At 41.3% G+C, this 23,140-nt stretch overlaps 1 protein-coding gene across 1 annotated transcript in view; it reads left to right on the top strand.

Annotated features, from left to right (window-relative positions):
* The window catches only part of lds (transcription termination factor lodestar), a 109,076-nt gene that overhangs the window by 48,240 nt on the left and 37,696 nt on the right, over positions 1-23,140 (top strand). Inside the window, exons 7-11 of the mRNA XM_076173191.1 lie at positions 6,882-6,996; positions 8,633-8,768; positions 13,919-14,128; positions 19,050-19,247; positions 19,546-19,716. Of these exons, the coding sequence (XP_076029306.1) occupies positions 6,882-6,996; positions 8,633-8,768; positions 13,919-14,128; positions 19,050-19,247; positions 19,546-19,716 (830 nt within the window). The remainder of the gene's footprint in view (positions 1-6,881; positions 6,997-8,632; positions 8,769-13,918; positions 14,129-19,049; positions 19,248-19,545; positions 19,717-23,140) is intronic.

Raw genomic sequence — 23,140 nt, 5'->3', positions numbered from 1 at the left:
ATATTACATAAGAATGAAGGAGACTGCAAAAGACCATAAGGCTTACACTAGGCAGTTCCATGTCAATTACCATATGTCAACCTTTTCTTAAAACAACAGAGTTTCAGCAGTCACTACATGGTTATTAAGTCTATTCCATTTGTTGACCACTCTCTATTGGTAAACCAGTTCTTGCCTATTACCTTCTTAATTTGTGCAGTTTAACCTCTTCACTACGGGGCACATCGCACGTCTGGCAGCATTAGCTGCCCAACGTGCGATGTTGTGTCATAATAATCGCATTATAAAAAATAAAGTCAGTGCTCAATTGTTCGTTCTCTTTCACCCGTGTATTTTGATAACCATAGAAAACTGATGAAACCAGGTTAGAGAGAATGAAAATTACGTAGATATGACTACAATGAATATAATCAAGATGGCGACTTCGGCAACATCGAGTACCCACTTGCTCCTCATCCCGCCTATGTAGGTGTCATTGTATGGAAGTGGTTAAATCCATTATTGTGAGTCCTGACCTGTTGTCTTAATATGATGACCTTGTTAAGCCTTTGATCTACTTGAACACCTCTATTAGATAACCCTGCACTCTGCATCTTTCCAAAGAGTATAAGTTAAGGTGCTTAAGACTGTCCTCATAAGGTAAACCTCTGAGCCCATGTATGATTTTGGTCATTCTCCTCTGTACTGATTCTAGTGAATTTATATCCATTCTATAGGATGGAGACCAAAACTGTTCTGCATAGTCAAGGATGGGTCTAACTAATGCCAGATAGAGTTTGATGATTACCTATGCATTTTTATTCATAACCGTCCTAGCAATGAAAACTAATGCTCTGTTAGCTCTATTCCTGGTGCTAATGCACTGTTTCCTGGATTTAAGGTCAGGACTCACTAGAACTCCCAAGTCTCTTAACACTCGGTTTTCCCTAAAAATGTGTTATCTAAGCTATACCTGCTTTCTGGGTTGTGTAAACCCACATTTAGCACGTTGTACTTTGATGTATGTCCATTTGCCATTTCAGCAACCATGTGAACAATTTGTTAACCTCTTGAATACAATAACACCTATGTATGCATCATGAGCCATGAGTTGGGTATATGAGGATGCCGGCATCGACTTCCTGATTATATTTATTTTGTAGTTGTTGCTGGCCTCTATATTCTGTGAACAGGTTTGATCATGTTTTCTGTGACATATTATTCAGGGTGAAAGAGAACAAGTATAACAGGGTCAAAATATCATTCACACATACTCCCTAACCTCCCCCCAATCCCCCACCCATTCCTTTGCATACATCACAGCATTATCCACACACAACCACTCTCCACTCACCCCTATCTTGTCTTCTACCTTCTTTCCTTAACAGACATTAACCTCTTTCCCAATGCCCCTTTTACCCTATCCATCCATCTCATCCTTGGTCACCCCCTCAGGTTCACTCCATCCATCTCTACCTTCCACACTTTTTTTACTAATCTTTCTTCACTCATTCTTTCCATGTGTCCAAACCATGTCAATACGCTTTCATCAACCCTATCTCCTATGTTCCTTTCCACCCCTGCTCTCCTCCTCACCTTTTCATTTCTCATTCTATCCAGCCTAGAAATCCCTACCATACTTTTCAGACATTTTGTCTCAAACACATTTAAACTCTTCCTCTCTTATGTACCATGTATCCGCCCCAAACATCACTGTAGGCACAGCTAACCCCTCACACACTCTCCTCCCAGTATCCACTTCCAAAGTCTACTCACCACACCCCCAAATCCACCAAGGCATCCACTTGCCCCTCCCAACCCACCCCCTACCACATTGGCCCTTAGTGTCCAAAGCCATCCACTTCCTCCAGCCTCTCTTCCAACACTCACCCCTACCCATTAATAGTATGCAAAAAATAAAAGTAAAATGTTGTATGGTGAAGGGTGGAAAGCCAAGCATGTATCTCTTTGAATGTCTTTAGGGGATTGGGGAAACTGGTGCCAAGCACACACACGTGACTGTGCCGTGTTGCCAGACATATGAGATCACTCGTCTTGAACAAAGAAATGCTCAGAGAATTTGAATATTGACGAGTATACATGTAGTGAGCTTTAGAATGTAAAATGTTTAAAGAAATATACTCGTCCAGCTCTGGAAAAAAAAAAAACTGACAAAATGAGTGTACTCATTATTGCCAGGAAAGGATTAAATATTTTCATTAACTGGTCACAGATTTCAAATTTGCACTCTTTGAGCACTCTTAGAAAATTGTTGTCTGGACCCAGGGATTTTGTAGCTTTTAAGTCTATCAATATGCTTGACTACATTTACTATGCTAATGCTGATGTCAGTCTACTTCCTTCATCCCCACTGAAAATTGGGTAGCAGTCAAATACCATATCAAACCTCTCTTTTGTAAACATTGCAAAGTGAAGGTATAACAGGGTCTGGGAGGACTTCAACCATAATCCTAGTAATTGAGTCAGATGTGGAGGTATGTGGTACATGTGAGAGTAAAAGGGTATTACCTAGTTGTATTATACGGGACGGGAGCTATGCTCGTGGTGACCCATCTTTGTATCTTTCAGCATCAACTTTTTTCTTAAAATCTTGAATAGTGTTTGCAAATGCTGTTTATTTATCTGATTTATTCCATGTTTCCGGTACTCTATGTGGGAAACTTTTTTTTTTTTTTTTTTTTTTTTTTTTTTTTCTCTCTCTCCCAGATCTCTTCTGTGGTTATCCATTTCGAGTTTCTTTTTGTGTCCTCTTGTTTTTCCATTGTCCCATTTTAATAAATCATCCCTATCTAGGATTTCCATTCCTTTCATGATTCTATAAATAGTCAGCAATCTCCTCATTCTCCTCTTTGTTCCAGAGTTGGTAGTTCCAATTTGGACAATCTTTGTTCGTATATTAATTTGGAGAGAGTTGGTGCCAACTTTGTCGTTGCTCTTTGTATTCTTTCTAATTTCCATATATTCTTTTTAGCACTGGGTGTCCATAGTGTTGCTGCATACTCCAGTTTTGGTCTTATTAGTGTAACTAATATTTTTTTAATCATTTCCTCATCCAAGTAGTCAAATGACACTTTCATTGACCTTAATAGGTTGAAGGTTTCTCCGACTATTTTAATGATACATTTATCTGGTGTCATGTCTTTGCTGATTATTACTCCAAGATCTCTTTCCGAGTACACTTTTTTGACTTCACCAATTTTATAATTTCTTGATATTCTATTTTTACTTTTTCCAAACTCCATTATACTACACTTCTTGATATTGAAGTTCACTTACCACTTTTGAATCAATTTCCAGATTTTGTCTAGGTCTAACTATAATGATTCACAATCCTCTTCTGTTCCTACTTTCTTTAGTATTTTTGCGTAATCTGTGAAGAAATTCACATAACACTCCACTCCTTCATCCATGTCAACGTAACTAAAACGTAAGTTCCGAACGGCCGAACGTAAGTTGAAAATGAACGTAAGTTGTTACTGTACTATACATCGGTAAATTCTATTACCGTATCTTATAAAACACCCCTAAATAATTAATTAAACACATAACATTGTAAAATAAAAACATTAATTTCAAATAGATTAAATTCAAGCAACATAAATTGAGATGGAGGAGGAGGGGGAGGAGGAGGAGGCAAGGCATTTTCAGTTTGTCGTCTGCGCAATGTAAACAATGGACGCAGCGTCGTGCGCAAGTATCGTTTGAATTACGGAGAGCGCAGTAAACTAAAAAATTCACTCCAAATTTTTTTTTTACAATTTTTTTTTTACCGTCAGTTCAAACGTAAAATCGAAAAAATGTAAAACGAATGAACGTAAATAGAGGAGCGTCTGTACTCGTTTTTTTGTTTTGTTTTTTTTCCATCTTTTCCAAGCTTTGCCTCTTTTATCCTTAGCCTCTCTACATTTTTTGTTGTACCAGCTTTTTATGTATACTCTTGCAGAGTGGCAGTATGTTTGTAAGAAGATGGATGTGTTTGTGTTGAGTGAAACTAAGTTGAAAGGGAGGGGTGAGATTGAGTTTAAGAGTGTGGTGGGGAGTGATGTGTGGGTGAAGGGGGGAAGGAGTGGCACTGCTTGTCTATCTACAGTATATGCCAAGGGTAGCCAAATGAGGTAGCCAAATCAAAGATATGCACCAACTCTCACCCTTTCTATTCCCACCCACACCTTTGTTTCCCTCTTATCTTAGCTCCTCATGGATGAAGGGTCATCACTATCTCCTACCCACTGGCCAGATCAGAAGCAATTCAGCAAGACACAGCACAGCCACAGGAGGGTCAGTTCACTCTCACATTGACCCCCCTCCATTCCCTCGTATGGAAAATAGAGAAGACAGGGAGAAATCCCTTCAGGCTGCATCAAAATATCATCCATACACAACCATTCTCCACTCACCCCTATCCCCTGCCTTCTCCCTTCCTTGCTCAACAGACATTCCCCTCTTGCTCAAAGCCCCTTTCACCCCATCCATCCATCTCATCCTTGGTCATCCCCTCAAGTTCACTCCATCCACCTCTGCTTTCCACACCTCTTTTACTAATCTTTCTTTATAAATTCTTTCTATGTTTCCAAACTAACCCAATAATCTTTTATCAACCCTATCTTCCAACTCCCTTTCCACTCCACTGTCTTCCTCACATTCTCATTTCTCTCTCTGACCAACCCTGTAATCACTACCATACCTCTCAGACACTTCTCAAACACATTTAAACTTTTCTGCCTCTTAGATTCCAAGTCTCCACTCCATGCAGTGTCATAGGTACAATCCATCTATCTATCTGTCTATATACCAAGAGCTTTTTCCCCCTTATAAGGGAGGTAGCCAAGTCAAAAGGCACATACCCACTCCTACCCATTTCACTCCCATCCATTCCACTCCCACCTATTCCACTTCCATCTATTCCACTTCCATCTATTCCACTTCCATCCACCACCCTTTCCTCCTTATCTTAGCTCTTTATGGATAAAGAGTTATACCTGTCTTCCACCCTCTGCCCTGGGTCAGATCAGTGCAGCAAAACACAGTACTTCCACAAGAAGGCCAGTTCACTTAATTGGCAACCCTCCCTACATTTAATTCTCTCTTTATATTCATTTCTAGGTGCCTATTTCTCATGACACGTTTCAGGCCCTGAAGACATTTACATGCTATTCTCAATCTACAGTTTGCCTCCACTCCCATTTCTCCATTTCCTGTCACATGTGACCCCAAATGCTTAAATCTGTCCACTTTTTCTAGCCTTTCTCCTTTAAGATTTCCTTCCAACTTGCTGCCATCCTCTCCCCATGTACATCTCATCACCTTACTTTTACCCATATTTACCTTCAGCTTTTTACTACATACCTTCCCAAACATTGTCACTAACTTCCCCCCTCCTGACCCTGCCACAACCAGTATCATCTGCAAATGACATAAACTGGCACACCTCCCACTTCTCTCTTTTCTTTAACAATCTTCAGTTCCCTGCCATCTTCTCTTTCTGTATGAGGGGAAGGAAAGGGTGGGTCACTGATTAAGTAAAGTGGCCTTTCTGTGGATGTACTGTGTCTTGCTACATTGCTTCTGACCCAGAGCAGTAGGCAGGATACTGGGGTGACCCATCATCCATGAGGAGCTAAGATGAGAGGGAGGAAAAGGTGGTGGCAGGAAGTGGGATGGGTGGGAGTAGGTACATGCCTTTGACTTGGCTATCTCCCTTATAAGGGGGGAAAAAGCTCTTGGTATATAGATAGTCCCCTGCCCATTACTCATACATTTACCTCCTGTACCACCCCGTCCATGTACACCAATAACAGCCATGGAGACATGACACAGCCCTGATGTAGCCCCACCTTTACCTCAAACCACTCACTCTCTCCATTTCCAATTCTATCACATGCTCTACTACTATTGTAAAAACTCTTGGCTGCTCTTAATAGCTTTCCCCCAATCCCATATATCTGCAATACTTCCCACAGTGCTTTCCTGTGTGCCCTGTCATAAGCCTAATTCCAAGTCCATAATGGCCCAAAAGACATCCTTACCTTTTGCCAAACCCTTCTCACAAATCTGCCTAACCACAGAAATCTGATCCATGCATCTTCTACTTTTCCTAATCCCATACTGCTCCTCATCAATTACTCCTTCTGTTCTTCTCTTAATCCTCTCAATTAAAACCCTTCCATAAGCCTTCCCAACTACACTCAACAAACTGATCCATCTAAGCTACCACAAACACAATTGTCCCCTTTTCCCTTGTAAAGTGGAACTATACAGGCACTTCTTGAAACACCTCCATTCCTCTTCCACTCCTACCTCTACTCTATCTTTCACTGCCTCCCACACTTCTCTCAGCATCTTGTACTCCTGCTCCTTTTTCTTCTCATTTAAAACAGTTTACTCTAAGGACCTCTCTACCTTCTGCCCTTTTCCTCTTTCTCCACCTATCCTCCACTCTCAACTTCCTTCCACCAAAAAATGATCTGATATTCCCCCCACTGTCTCTCCTAAGAACATGGACATCCTTACTATTCTTCTTTTGGATACCACTACATAGTCCATTAATGCCTTACCAACACCCTTCCATCCACCACCCTCTCCCATGTGTACTTATGCTTGACTTTTTTCTTAAATGCTGTGTTAGCTGTCATCAACTCTTTCAAAATGCATCTTTACTATTGGCTCTCCAGTATGATTTCTATCTGGCACTACAAACTTCTCAACCACTCCATCTATTGCTTCATCCCCTATTCTAGCATTGAGCTTTCCCAATACTCCTACATTGACATTCCTTCCAAAATTATCACAGACATACATGCACATTAAGAAATTAAAACCTTAGGGTCCTGGTTGGAACCCCATGTGTCAAGTATATCATAAAGCAAGATAATATTTTACAGGTTTGATCCCAGCAATTACAAAACCTCTCCAAAATTGGAATCAGAAGACAAAGGCAAGAAATCAAGTGTGGAAAGCAAAATGGAAGATTTGAAGAAGAAATTAAATGAAAAAAGGGTGAGTGACAAATTTAGCTCATATGTTAGTATCAGTGGGGCACTAGTATGCATATCCAGTCAATAGTTGTAGCTCTCCTAATGGAAACTGCAGACCTACAACATCAGGCAATCCTTGGGCCCTCCCATAGACTTTGGTATGAAGAAGCAGACTGTTGTTTATTGTCACTGGAGCTATGTCATTTAGTAGGAGGAAGAAGTTATAGGTTCTCATACATACATATACCAAAGGCTTTTTCCCCCTTACATGGGGGGTAGCCAAAAAGAAAAAGGCATAGAAATCACTCCCACCCATTTAATTTCCCATATATTCCACTCCCCTCCACCCTCCTCCCTCCCTCCTATCTTGGCACCTCTCATTAAATGAAAAAACTATCCTCATCCATATGTCTATCCATCCATCCATCAATTGGTTCACACTCGACAGCTTTGGCTACTGGGCTCTGCTGTGGTGCTGTGTCTTGTTGTATTGTTTCAGACGTAGGTATTGGGCAGGGGACAGAGATGGCCCTTCATCCACAGGGAGCTAAGATGAAAGGGATAGAAATGGGTGTAGGATGGGTGAAGTGTTTATGTATGTCTTGGCTGGCTACCCCCCTTATAAAAGTGAAAAGACTTTTGAGTATATGTATGTAACACAGAATAGGCCTAGCCACAGGTGCAAATCGCTTCAGATGCAGTCACCAAGCAGAAGATGCCAAGCAGCTAATCTTACATTACTCTACTATAGCCATACCCAGACACCAACATAGTATCTCTTCTATGAGTAATTTGTGGGTCAGTCTGTTGTGTTGTGTACAAGGATACCTGGATTTTTTGATGAACATTCCCCCCTTCCAGATTCTTCATTAAACATGCCCCCAACTTTACACCTGCTGTCCTGTTGGCCTCCCTTACCTTGGTTTCTTTGATTAACAGTGTGGTTGGTGGTACTTGTTCTGGTCCATGCTCCATCCAACAATTCAGCACCTTCACAGGAAGGCAAACTTTGTCAGCACCCAAGGCAGAGCCTGACAACCAGAGCTAGTTTATCCCCTTCACATCATCATCATATGATGAAACCTTCCTCTCCCCAATATTATGTGAACATGAGGGCACGTCCTAGGATGAGGTGGATGGATGGGGTAAAGGGGGCTTTGGGGAAGAGGGGAATGTCTGTTGAGGAAGGACAGGAGAGGACAGAAGACAGGGGTGAATGGATAATGGTTGTATATGGATGATGTTGTGATGCATGAGGTGAAATGGACGGAGGGATGGGGGGTGAGGTAGTATGTGTGAGCAAAATTTGACGCAGCCCGAAGGGATTTCTCCCTGTCTTCTCCTTTTATGCATGGGGGGACGGTGAGGGGGGGTCGCCGATTTAATGAAGTGGCCTTGCTGTGGATGTGCTGTGTCTTGCGACACTGCTTCTGACCCAGGGCAGTGGACAAGGTGCAGGGATGACCTGTCTTTCAGTAGGTGCTAAGATAAGAGGGAGGGTGGAGGGGTGTGGAGTGTATTCAGGGATGGAATGGGTGGGAATGATTTTATGCCTTTTCCTTTTTGGCTACCTCCCTTGTAAGGGGGAGAAAGCCTTGGTATATGTATGTATGTATTCTCCAATTGTTTTTTTATTTTGTAAATGTATTTCTTTACAGATGATCTACAATGCTACCAACCTCCGAATACTGGCTGATGGAGGAGCCAAACTCCGACAAGAAATATCGCAGTTAGAAAAGGAGATTATGATTCATCAGATCACTTATGGTAACATTGCAACTCAGGAAAGAAAAGGTCAGTAAGAAATAGAAGAAGACCTGATTTCAATGAGAAAACCTAAATGTGCTCACCTGTATAATGCAGGGCAGAGATGATAATGATAGGTGTTCCTTTGGCTTTCACCAACTGGAAACCAGCAGTCTCACAGCAGCTGGTGGTGTCCCCAGTCCCTCCCATTGATCTCTTTAGGAAGAAAATTTGGGCTTAACTGTGTTGTATGGGGCAGTTTATATGTCACTGGCATATAGCTACAGGAGGGGAGCAGTTGCTATTAGTCAAATCAAATATGGAAAGATGGAGGAAATGGAGTCAACTGAAAGTGGTAGGAAGAGGAGAACAGTTGTCAGTTGTCAGTTACCCATATGTGGAAGAGTGTAATAAACGGGATCCGGGCAGGATAGCGACTGTCAAAACAGCGACAGTCATAATAGCGGCTTCATAAGGGCGACGTAATTAGGTGAGCGACATTCAAGACAGCGACTGTCATAATGGCGACCGCATTATAACAGCGACTGTAACAATAGCGACTTTACTATCAACCGGTCAGAATGGTTGTAGACTTATGTTTCAATTGCTTGTGTTTTCGTGTTTGTATTTACGTGTTCAGTTGTGTTTACTTTGTGAGATAGGTTCAGAATGAAATATGCTCAAAAGGTCGCAGACTTATGTTTCTATCGCTCATGTTTATTTGTTCGTGTTTACATGTTTATGTTCACTTTGTGAGATAAGTTCACTGAAGCGAATTTACTGGTCGGTCGCTCGGTCATCGGTCATAGTAATGTTTGGGTTGTTAAGACTTGAATACAAATGGCAAAAGCTGACAAGAATGTGAAGAACAACACCATGTAAGGTCGAAGCCTATATTGGTAGTACAGACGCTCCTCAACTTACGTTTTAGTTGCATTCCGAACGGCCGAACGTAAGTTGAAAATGAACGTAAGTTGTTACTGTACTACACATCCGTAAATTCTATTACCGTATCTTATAAAACACCCCTAAATCATTAATTATACACATAACTTTGTAAAATACAGTAAAATTCCACTTATGCGAACTCCAAGGGGGATTAGAAATGTCCGATTAACCGAAATGTTCGGTTAATCCGACTTTGTGTGTTTCATTCCCGTAGAGTTTTATGCTGTAATGTCGTATGCAATATTCGTACCTGTAAACTTAACATACACATGGAAATGCTTATAATAGTTCATAAACATATTCTATAGAATATAAACAGCCGATTAGGTGTAAACATGGAGTGTGCTCCCACCGTGTGAGCACTTAGTGAAGCTTGCGGGTGGCGGAAGAGGCGGCGGGGTGTTTGAATGCTCGGTTGAGATCCAAATACATTCGGTTGAAGCGATGGCTACCGTATTGAGAAAATATTCGGTTAATGCTATTATTCGGTTAAAATGCGTTCAGATAAGCGCGAGTTTACTGTAACATTAATTTCAAATAAATTAAATTCAAGCAACATAAATTGAGATGGTGGTGGAGGAGGAGGCAAGGCACGTTCAGTCTGTCGTTTGTATCATGTAAACAATGGATGCAGCGTCATGCGTAAGTATCGTTTGAACTACGGAGAGCGCGCTAAACTAAAAAATTCACAAAAAAAATTTACCATTTTTTTACAGTCAGTTCAAACGTAAAATAAAAAAAACGTAAAACGAATGAACGTAAGTAGAGGAGCGTCTGTACAACATTTCGCACGTTAGAGCTTTATCAAGAACATTGACATTGGTGCTCACAGAATGTCCCACTACATGAATATTACTTAATTAAAATAATGGAAGGTCGGCAACAACAAAATGAACCAACAAGAAGACTAATCTTACCAACCAGCAACGTCACCTCCCTCCTCACCCGGACACTTGAGCCAAGTAATATTCAAGTAGTGGGACATTCTAGCAGGACCATTAAGGATCTGACAAAACAGCAGGACAAAAAGGATGCAAGTTGCGGCAAATCCAATCCCTCCCTCCGTGGGCTGGTGTTCTTACCCATCTCACCCCTCCTTTGCTCGAGACCTTCCCCCATGGTCCCTCCGGCTGACTATATGACTTTCTGTTGTTTGGTTTGACTAGCCTTTTTCTTTTTAAATCATGTGACTTCTATAGCTACTCCAAATAAAATATTGTTTTCCATTCCCTTTAGGTTTCAATTTTTTATCACTGAGCAGATTCATGCAGTTGATGCTATGATGTCGCTATTATGACGATCACTCTTATAATACAATCACTATCATGTGGTCGCTGTTGTGATAGTCGCTGTTTTAAAAGAGTCGCAGTTGTGAAGTCGCTCTATTGACAGTCGCTATTTGGAACCCGAGCCGTAATAAACACACTTAAAGTTAACAGACAGATCTTGGGCCCAGTCCAGGGACTGAGTGGCAGCCCCTCAGGGCTGTACCTCCTTATAGAGGTGAGGGGTTTTGAAAATTGACATCTTAACAGGACCACCACATGCAGGTACCCATGATTAATCCCCACACCAATTTTTCCCCACTTTGTTTTAATAACCTGTTTGAGATCCCATCAGGTCCCAAGACCTAGAATTTTGAAAAGGTTAATTGTTTTGAGCTTTTACACCTTTACATTGTTTAATACATCTAATTATTCCCATCTTTGGTGAATACCAATGTTCTATCTATTCTATATACCAAGAGCTTTTCCCCCCTTATAAGGGAGGTAGCCAGGTCTAAGACACCTATCTACTCCCACCCATTCCACTCCCCTCCACCACCTTTTCCTCCCTCTGATCTTGGCTCCTCATGGATGACAGGTCATCCCTGTATCCCACCCACTACCCTGGGTCGGAAGCCAGGCAGCAAGACAGTACATCCACAGCAAGGCTGCTTCACGTAATTGGCGACCCCCCTCCCCCTCTCTATCCCCTCATGCAGAAAAAGAGGAGAAATCCCTTCATGCTGCGTCAAAATATCATTCACGCAAAAGCACCCCATCTCCCGCCCCTCCCTTCCTTGCATAATAGTATCATCTATACACAATTACTCTCCACTCATCCCAATCTCCTGCCTTCTCCTTTCCTTGTTCAGCACTCCCTTCACCCCATCCATTTCATCCTCAGTCATCCCCTCAGACTCACTCCCTCTACTTCTGCCTTCCACACCTCATTTACTAATCTTACTGATTACAGGGCGGTGGGCAGGGTGCAGGGATGACCCGTCATCCAGGAGGTGCTCGGGTGGGAGGGGTGTGGAGTGTATTTAGGGATGAAATGGGTGGGAGTGTTTTTATGCCTTTCCCTTTTTGGCTACCTCCCTTGGAAGGGGGAAAAAGCCTTGGTATATGTATGTATGTATGTACTGATCTTTCTTCACTCATTCTTTCTGTTTGTCCAAACCATCCCAATATGCTTTCATCAACCCTATCTGTCATCTCCTTTTCACTCTCCTCTCCTATCACCTCTTTTCTTATTCTATCCAACCTAATAACCCCAACCATACTTCTCGGACATTTCATCTCAAACATGTTCAAACTTTTCCCCTATGCCTCTTAAATTCCATGTCTCTGCCCCATACAAAGCCATCAGCATAAGCACCCCTTCATACAATCTCGTTTTTGCATTCATTCCCAAATGCCTATTTCTTATGACACTTTTTAATCCCCTAAGGCACTTACTTATTTCTCTCAATCTACAAGTTACCTCCACTCCTCCCTTTCCCGCCACATGAGGCCCCAAATACCTAAAGCTATCTACTTCCTCCAGCCTCTCTCCTTTAAGCCTTACTTCTAACTCACTGCCATCTCCTCCCCTTGTACATCTCATCACCTTGCTTTTACCCACATTTACCTCCAACTTCTCTTATCACATACATTCCCAAATGTCATCACTAACTCCCTTAATCCCCCCTCTGGCTCTGCCACAAGTGCAGTGTTGTCAGCAAACAACAACTGGCTCACCTCCCACTTTTCTCCAATTTCTTTAACCATCTCCAGTCCCTTCCCATTACCCTCACCTATACCTCCTTCACCACCCCATCCATGTACACATTGAACAGCCACAGCAACATGACACATCCCTGATGCGACACTGCTCCTGACCCAGGGCAGTGGGCAAGTTGCAGGGATGACCTGTCATCCAGAAGGAGCCAAGAAAAGAGGTAGGGAGGGGTGGTGAATGGGAGTGGAGTTGGCATTACTTGTATCCGAATATCATAGTTTTCAGTCCCAATAGAAGGTTGAATAGAGGAGGGGGTCATAATAGGTTAGTTATTGTTATGGTGGTGAGCCTTCATGCCCTGAATAATCAAAGGCATTGATCACACTGAATCATGGGAGGTGGTTGTGGTTGATTTGTTCTTTCTGCCCATTGCTGTCATTTAAAGTGGGCATAGACTTCAAAGAGGTCTGTGCCCACTTTAATTTTGTTTCTCCACTCGTTCCTGTTGCTCACTGAAGCTTCAAAGGTGTTTGAGTCTATATTAGCTTCCTTGAGGGATTTCTTGAGTTGGTCTTTAAATTGAAGCATAAGATGGCCTCTTGGGCGATCACCTATATTTAACTCACTGAAGAGTATTTTCTTTGGTAGTCTTGTCCTCTATGCGCACCACATGGCCAGACCATCTTAGATGGTGTTTCATGATCATGGCCTTGATGCTGGTGACTTTGGCTCTTTCAAGGACTGCTGTATTGGAGTATGTAGGGATGAAATGGGTGGGAGTGGATTTATGCCTTTGACCTTGGCTAACTCCCTTGTAAGGGGGAAAAAGCCATTAGTATATGTATGCAATTTATTCATTCATCTTTTCTTTCCCTCTGAGATTTGGTTTAAGCGTGTGTATAGACATTTCTGTCTTCATCCAATTGACTACTGTCTTCAGTAATACATTCATGCCATTCTTGTTCCTGGCTGATTCAAAGTTATCTCGTTAATATAAAAATTGACAATTTCCTGTTCAGATTCAACACCAAAATCTACACTACTTCTGCCAACTGCCATGGGTATCAACTCACAGGTCCTTGACCTATTTTCTGAATTCTTGTGACTTTTCATCATATATTTCACTTATCATGCCTATTTCTATATTTCTTAACCTCTCTTTTTCTTTATATATATATTCATATCTATCTATATCAGTACCCATCAAGAGATAGCATCTAATGTATTAGTCAACCATAGTAACTTTAATATTAGTAAATTTTCAGGTTCATCAGGTACGGAGAAGAAAGGCCCTCGTCAGACCACATTAATTGATATCACTCATGATGATGATCATGATGAGGGGAAGAAGAACAGAAACCCACTATACCCACCTGCAACACACCTGAAACAGTTACCTCAAAATGTGCTCAATGCCATGTATGCTACTAATATGGACTATGGGGCTCGCAATTATGGAGGAAAACTGTCCACAGGTAAGTTTAGATATCATGTCATAATTAAGGGTTTATGTTATGGTATCTTGATGTGGAAGGAGAGAGAGAAAAGAATACCACTACTGTGTTCCTGTGTGTGTTGTAGAAGGCAACTGAATGGGATGGAGTAAGGGGGACTAGGGATTCCCCACACTGTATTTTTCTCCCATGAATAGTCCAGCCTTAAGAAGGTCTTGGAGGAGGACTGCAACCAGAACCCTAGTAATTAGGTTATTAAATGTCAAATGTACATGGATATGGCACAGCTGAAAGCAAAAGATAAAAGATTGGTACAATGTTTGTGAGAAGAAAGATGGATTTGTTAGTATTGATTGAAACAAAAGGGAAAGGTGAGTTGGAGTTAGTGAGTAGGGTGTTAGGAGTGGCATGAGGACAAGGAAGGAAAGGAATGGTACTGTTGGTAAGTGATGAGATATGTAAGTGCATGGTGGAGTGGAGAGAATTGTAATTAAGGATAATGTGTGCCAAGATGAAATTGGGATGGAAGATAAATGCATTTGAGTGCATAGGGCTCTAGTAGTGAGACAAGTGAGGAGGAGAGGAAAGATGTATGGATTGATTTAAGTGAACCGAGAGTTGGGAGAGATGTAAATGTAATGGTGTTGGGGGATCTTAATGCTAGTGTAGGAGATAAGCTGATAGATGAAGTAGTAGAAAGGGTTAGGGTGGTAAGAAGGAATGATAGTGGAGAGATGTTGGGAGATGTGTATTGAAAAGGAAATAATTATAGCAAACAGTATTCAACAAGAAAGCTGAGCATAAGTACAGGGAATCCCCTATTTACAAAACTCCAATGTATGAAGATTTGAAAGTAAGAAAAGTAAAAATTTAGTTCAATTTTCTCTATGCAAAAGGCATATGCTTCAAAAAGTAGCATGAAAACCTAATAAAAATGATTCACAGAACCAAGTTTACTACATGAGTGATTGCAGCACCTGTTTTGCTTTAATATATGAATTATCAGTATACAAGTGTTTAGAGGTAGATGTCCCTCTCACATACAGGTGATTTCTTCTATATGTGGGTCAGGGTGAATGGTGGAGTGGTAGTTGAAATGGCATTAAAGAAGTATTTAGTGCTCCTAAAAGGAGGACTGGAAGAGTTCTAAAGAAAAGGGAGTGGATTGACATTGTGGAGGGGAAATTAAGAGTGAAAAGAGAAGTAAAGGGAGGAAAGCAATGAGGTTACTGAAGATGAACAAATTGAATGAGAAAGAGAAAGAATACCAGGTGAAGCTATGTGATGTATGGGATGGTGAAGGGTAAAGGAGTAGAGGAAGAATTGGAATGCTTCAAGGAGGAGGAGCCAAAATGTACAGGGATGACATGTGGGATAAAGAGGAAGGTAGGGAACAGGAGAAACAGTGAATGATGGGGATGAAGAGGTGAAAGTGGTGGTGGCAGAAAAGAAGTGAGCATATGAACAATGGTCATTAAAAAAAATAAGGAAGCACAAGAGAGGTACATAATGAAGAGGGTGGAAGCAAAATACAGTGTGAGGAAAGTTCACAAATGAGGAGCCAAAAGGTGTGCTAGGTGTTTGATAGAAGATATGAAAAATGGTAGAAGTTTTGGAAGAAAGTTTTGGAATCAAGTGAGATAAGTTGGGTAAAGCTTATAAGATAAAGGATACAGATGGACAGATGTTAATTGAAGGGAAGATGAGTATTTTGGAGATTTGCTGAATGGAGAGAAGGATAGGGAGGATTTGATTTATGTTCATGGTAGATGCCAAGAAAAGGACAGTAATGTAAGAGATGAATGATAGGGCTATAGCAAAAGAGGAGATATAAAGAGCATTGGAAGATGAAAGCTGGTAAAGCATCTGGGTTAAATAATGTTACATGAACTGCCTGACAAAGGGAGAAATATTTATAGTGGAATGGCTGGTGAGATTATTTAGTGTGTGCCTATGGGAAGGAAGTGTACTAGTGGTCAAGAAGAATACATGTATAATCCTACTCTCCAAAGGAAAAAGGAATAAATATGAATTAAGTTGTTGTAAAGGGATCAATCTGTTAAGTGCAGTCTTTAAGATGAGTGGGAAGGTGTTAACAAAGATAACTGAGATGGGAACAGAAAGATAGGGAAGAACAGTGGGTTTAGGAGAGGAAGGTGGTGTAAGTATTTGTAGTAAAACATGAGTTTTTATTATTATTATTATTATTATTATTATTGGGGGGGGTGGCTTTCATTGATGGGTAAAAGACATACAACAGGGTTGATGGAGAGGTGATATGGAATGTGTTGTGGTTCTATGGGATGGTAAAAGTCTGTTGAGAGTGGTCAAAAGTTTATACAGGTAAACGTCGACTTACGATGGCATTAGGTTTCGATAGAGCCATCGTAAGACGATTTCATCGTAAGTCGATCCCCAATTTGTGTATCACTGTTCCGTGGTCACTGTACCTAGCCTACCTGTATATTAACCACCAGAGATACTGAATATAGCCTATTAAACATGTACAGTAGTTTATTTAATTATTTTTATCCTTTTTACCATATTCAAACACTATAATATGTATTTTCAGTACGGCACTTAAATCTCGCGGGCAGCAGCCAATGCCAGCCGTACGACGTGACGTAATAATACTCGCATCATAAAATATAGTCACCGCTTATATCGATCGTTCTCTCTTTCACCCGCGAATTTTGAAAACCACAGAGAATGGGATTCAGGCACATTTGAGAGAATGTAAAAACACAGGGGCGACTACAATAAATATAATCAAGACGCCAATATGGCAGCGTTGCGAATCCACTTGCTCCTCATGACGCCTACGTGTGCGGCACCGTATGGAAGGGGTTAAATTATCATATCGTCGTCGTCGTCGTCGTCATCGTAAAGTCGAACAATCGTAAGTCGCGGCCATCGTAAGTCGACGTTTACCTGTATATAAGTAGTAGAGCTTGTGTGAGGTTCAGGAAAGGAGAGAACAAATGGTTTGCACCAGGATGACATAAGGTCACCATGATTGTTCAGCCTGTATATGGATGGGATGGTGAGGGAAGTAAATATAAGGGTGCTAGGTATGGTTTTGGAATTGGTGAGTGAGAGTGGAGGAAGTGGGAGGTGAGCCAGTTGTTTGCAGATGACACTGCACTTGTATCTGAGTCAGTGGATATACTGAAGCAGTTGGCAGTGGAGTTAGGGAAGGATTGTGAAAGGAGAAAGTTGAGAATGAATATGGGCAAATGTAAAGTGTTCAAGATGTATAAGGTGTAATGATGGTGGCATATTGAATGAATATTTAGGGCTGGAGGAAGTGGAGAGTTTTGAGTACTGGGGGTCTCAGGTGGCTGTGAATAGAGTGGATGTGTAAGTTATAGAGTAAAGGAAACAAATTAATTTCTGGTTGGTTTGAAAGTTCCAATAGAAAGGAACTTTCATGAAGGGGTGGTTGTACCCATGACACTAAGGAACAAAAATTAGAATATAACGGAGGCAGAAAGGAAGAGGTTGAATGTTTTGTTGATGAAGTGTTTAAAAAATATGTCAAGTGTTACTAGAATGGCTAGAGTGAGAGATGTGGAGGTGATGCAGAGAACAGGGTGGAAGGAGAGTTCTCAGATAGGGTGAATAAAAGAATGCTGAAATGGTTTGGGCATGCGGAAAGGATGAATGAAGAAAAACTGGCAAAATGTGTGGAAAAAAGAAGTGGATAGAATGAACTTAAGAGGAAGACCAAGAATGAGGTGAATGGACTGGATGAAGGTGGCACTGGATACATGAGGAATATCTGTAGAGCAAGGAAGAATGTAAAAGGCAGTGGTGAGTGGAGGGAGATTGTTTATGGATGAAAGAATGATGCAGACCAAAAGAATGTTCTCATCTGCTCCATGATGTATTTTAACCCCTAGAATATGATGATGCCTTACATAGACATCATGAGGTGTGAGTGAGTATACAAGAAAGTCAGCATCAGTCCTGATTATATTTATTTTGTAGTTGTAGCTGAGTGACCCCCGTATTCTGTGAACAGATTTGATTGCGTTTTCTATGGTTATAAACATTCTGGGTAAAAGAGAATGAGTACAACAGCTGTAACTTTATATTTTATAAAGTGCATATTGTGATGATCATCATACATCAGGCAACCCAATGTATTGCAGAAGTTAACCTCTTCAATTTGAGTCAAATTTTCGTGCGTAACATCGGCTGCCTGATGTACAATGATTTGATTATGCATCACAATACTTGCATCATAAAATGTAAAATTACAGCTGTATTACTCATTCTCTTTCACCTTGAATGTTTATAACCATAGAAAATGAGATCAAACCTGTTCACAGAACACAGGGGGTCACTCAGCTACAACTTCAAAATAAATACAATCAAGACACAGACACCAGCATCCTCGTATACACACTTGTGCCTCATGATACCATTGTTGTCATTGTATGGAAGTGGTTAAGTGGATAAGGAAGGGAATTGCCATATGATGAGGCAGTAGAGTTAAGCCAACTCCAGTTGTCAGGCCATACTGTGAAAGTGCCATGTCTTGGTGCATTGCCCTTGACTCAAGCAGTGTGGCAGGGAGAATGGATCCTCATTCATGAGGTGCAAAGATGAGAGGTGCTTTAGATGGTATTTGATGTATGTATGTAATAGATGTGTGCTTTGCTATGTCCATTTCCTCAATAATAGGGAAAGGTCCTTAGGTATATTGATTAGAGCTATAATCTGGTTGTTGATAAAGCAACCATGATATGGATTTCATATTGCAACTGTAATCAAGTTGTGGCATCCACAGTCATTCACATGTTTGCACCAATAGTACAGAAATCAAAGCCACAGAAGCAAACATAAGGGGGAAGGGAGGAAGATTATGATTGATTTCTTTATTGATTTTTCAAACTATTGGTATTTTACTCATAATCCGCTGCATTTGTATTACCAGTTCGTGAACGTGAGATGGTGCGAATTACCAGTGATGCCATAGAGAAGCTTCATCATACTCTGAAAACTGCTCCTGACACAGACAGAAAGGAAGAAGAACCTCCAAAAGGATTGGTGTCAAACCTTATGACTCATCAGCGCAGGGGCCTAGCATGGCTGATGTGGAGGGAGCAGCAGTTACCACCAGGAGGAATACTTGGTAAGAATTGTCATTATCCATGTTCTCAAACCATGTGAGAATGTGGATGCCCTTTGTACAATTTAGATGAACTCTGAATAACATCTGTTTAATCCTTGCTTCATAACTTTTCCTCTTTCTCATTTTCCTGTCTCTTTCCTCACACTGTATTGTCTTGTCTCTCCTTCAAAGTGCTGGTTATCACTGATGAAATACTAAATACAAGTGCCATCCTCCTATCTTGTCAATTGATATCTCACAGTTTTATCAAGAAAATCAGTGAATTAGCTTATGTGGTTGTCTTCATCCTATATTGTAGCGGATGATATGGGCCTAGGAAAAACATTGATCATGCTGTCCCTGCATCTGAAGCACCAAGAACTTGTCACAGATGGTGTCATTGCTGAGGACTTCCCAGGGCTGGACTTAGGAAGTGAAGATGAAAAAGAGAAGAACAAGGAAGTTAAAGATGACTGGTTCTCAAGGAAAGGTAAAACTAAGAATGTTATAGAATTAATTTTATAGATGTAACATGCTGTGTAACTATATTTTAGAATTTCTTTGTGGTGTTTGGAAATGCATAATTAATTTGTAGGTAGTACCACACGTGCTTGGAGTATTGATTTATCATATGTCTGGTTGCTTATTCAGATAATGGAAATCCTATCTTCTTTAGCTCTGAAGCAAGCAGACTGTAATATACAGTTTAAGGATCATAATAGTGACCCTAATGTATACAACTGTCAACTTTGTCTGGTGCTAGGAGGAGGAGGAAGAGGAAATGAAGTAGGGTGGTGATGCAGTCATCCTCCACTCCTGTCTCAACCCAGCCACTACCTCAGTCAGATACTGATCCCAGGCAGAAGTCATTGGCTTCACCAGAGTTTATAACCATAGCTTTTGAAGAACAAGAATCTCCCCACCTTCTAAATATTTAGATTGGAAAGCAGAGCAGAATAATGAGAGAGAGAGAGAGTGTGGGAAAGAAATGGCAATAAGATGAGAGAGGAAGTTGGTGTCATAACTGGAGGAGGGTGGAATTGCAACTGCACAGGCCCTACATGGTGTTATGCTCACACCTTTAATCTGGACAGATTGATGCATTGCATCTGATTCAGACAGTGGGTGGTAGGCAGGGATGACCCTTCATCCACGAGAAGCTAAGATAATAGGGAAACAAATGTGATGGATGAGTGGAGGTGGGTGCATGCCTTGGCTGGCTACCTCCCTTGTTTGGGATAAGAGGCCTTTGATATATAGATAGGTCAGTGAGGGTTAGATCAGGTCCTAACTTAGGAAAGACCTGTATTTTTAGAGATTAGACAGGATTGCACCATCAGGTAGTCTGGATCTTTGAAGTTTTACTATATTACTTACTTTGGGATCAGCAATTGGTATGTATGTAGTTGTACTACAAAATGGATGTCAAGGAGAGTAGACTGTTAAAACTAAACACCATGACCTGTATCTAGAGGTATGTTTCTGAGTAGATTGCACTCTGTCTTTGGACCAAGTTCAAGATCTGTGTCTTATCATCTTTAATTTTATTTATTTATTTATTTCTATTTTCATTTTTCCTCCACTTTAAATAAGGAAAGATTAGAGGGAAACAAGAATGGTGGATGGAAGGGGAATGGGTGGGAGCGGGTTTGTGCCTTTGACTTAGCTACCTTCTTCTAAGGGAAAAGAAGCCCTTGGTATACAGATAGATAGGTATTAACCCCTTCCATACGGTGCCGCACACGTAGGCGTCATGGGGAGCGAGTGTATTCGCGAGGCTGCCATATCGGCATCTTGATTATATTTATTGTAGTCGCCCCTCCATAATGACATTCTTTCTAATTCTTTTGTAATCGCATTTTCTATGGTTATCAAAATTCACGGGTGAAGAGAGAACGATCGATATAAGCGGTGACTATATTTTATGATGCGAGTATTATTACGACACGTCGTACGGCTGGCATTGGTTGCTGCCACCGAGATCTAAGTCCATGACGCCTACGTGTGCGGCACCGTATGGAAGGGGTTAAATAAGGATAGTTGACAACCAGAGTTGACAATGGGCCATCATCCACAAGGAGCTAAAAGATTTTTTTTGAAAGGGAAACAAATGGGTGGGTGCATGCCTTATCCTTCAGGGCTTTGCCCCTGGCATGATGGTGGAGGGGCATGGTATCAACCCCTCCACCTGTGCACCATTTTGTTAGGAGTCAGGATAAAGTACACTCAGTCACATCTGTTGCCTTGGCTATTTCTTGATTATTCTTTCCCACATTGTGTAGTTCAATCACTTTCACAATGTTATCACACTGTGCTATTTCCAGGCATCATGCAAAGTGCAGGGTACACCCCAAAAGTCAGTGAACACTGAGGAAAAACAAAGAAACCCAGTGACAATGAAAAAAACAAAACAAAACAAAAAAACACTTCCACTGAAAGTAGTACCACATGTGCTTTGTCTCGTATGGCTATTGAGTGGGTGGATGGCTTAAGGTTACAATTTAGTCACTTTCATGTGCATGGTTTTTGTGAACGAGATATCACACAGGTCCCAAAAATGCAGACTGTTATGCATATTTGAAAAGTTTGCAAAATGGTCTGCGCTAACTGTACTCCACTCCCATTCATCACCCCTCCCTCCCTCTTTTCTTGGCTCCTGGATGATGGGTCATCCCTGCATCTTACCCACTGCCCTGGGTCAGAACCAGTGCAGCAAGACACAGCACATCCATAACAAGGAAAGAAATCCCTTTGGGCTGCATTAAAATGTCATTCACAGCATCATAGCATGCATCACATCATCATCCATACACAACCATTCTCCATTCACCCCTATCTTCTGTCTTCTCTCTTCCTTCCTCAACAGACATTCCCCTCTTTCCCAGTACACCTTTTACGTCATCCATCCATATCATCCTTGGTCGCACCTCATGTTCACTCCCACCACCTTTGCCTTCCACACCTCTTACCAATCTTTCTTTACTCATTCTTTCCATATGTCCAAACCATCCCAATACTCTTTCATCAACCCTATCTCCCAACTCCCTTTCCACCTCTGCTCTTCTCCTTACCTCCTCTGTTCTCACTCTATCCAGCCTAGTAACCCCTACCATACTTCTCAGTCTATTCATCTTGAACACATTTAAACTCTTCCTCTGTTATGTTCCATGTTTCTCCCCCATACAGTGCTGTCCACACAATCATCTTCATACAATCTCCTCTTAGCATCCATTTCCAAATGTATATTTCTCATTACACTTTTTAATCCAAGGCATTTACTTTCAGTCTACATTCTACCTCCACTCCTCCATTTCCTGCCACATTTGCACCCAGGTATCTAAAGCTATCCACTTCCTCCAGCCTCTCTCCTATAATACTCAATTCCAATTTGATGCCATCCTCTCCCCTTGTACCCACATTTATCTTAAACTTCCTTCTTGTGCACACCTTCCAAGACTCTGGCACAAACTTTCTTAGTCCCTCATCTGATCCTGCTACAAGGGCAGTGTCGTCAGCAAACAACAACTGGCTTATCTCCCATTTTTCTCCATTTTCTTTAACTATCTCCAGTCCCTGGCCCATTACCCTCTCACACCACCCTATCCATGTTTAAATTGAACAACCAAGGTGACATAACACATCCCTGGCAAAGTCTCGCCTTTACCTCAAATTATTCACTCTCTCCATTTCTAATCCTAACACAAGCTCTACTACTCTCGTAAAATCTCTTGACTGCTCCTAACAGCTTTCCTCCTATCCCATATGTCTGCAAAACCTCCCACAGTGCCTTTCTGTCTACCCTCTCATAAGCCTTTTCCAAATCCATAAGGGCCCAAAAAACATCCTTAACTTTTCCTAAAGCTTTCTCACACATCTGCCTTACCAAAAACATCTGATCCTTGCAACCCCTACCT

The sequence above is a fragment of the Oratosquilla oratoria genome, chromosome 34, assembly GCF_046742065.1.
Source record: "Oratosquilla oratoria isolate Oo_2021 chromosome 34, ASM4674206v1, whole genome shotgun sequence".
In the NCBI taxonomy this organism is placed as follows: Eukaryota; Metazoa; Arthropoda; class Malacostraca; order Stomatopoda; family Squillidae; genus Oratosquilla; species Oratosquilla oratoria.
The sequence above is the reverse complement of the archived record's forward strand: the minus strand, read 5'-3'. Positions and strand labels throughout refer to the sequence as shown.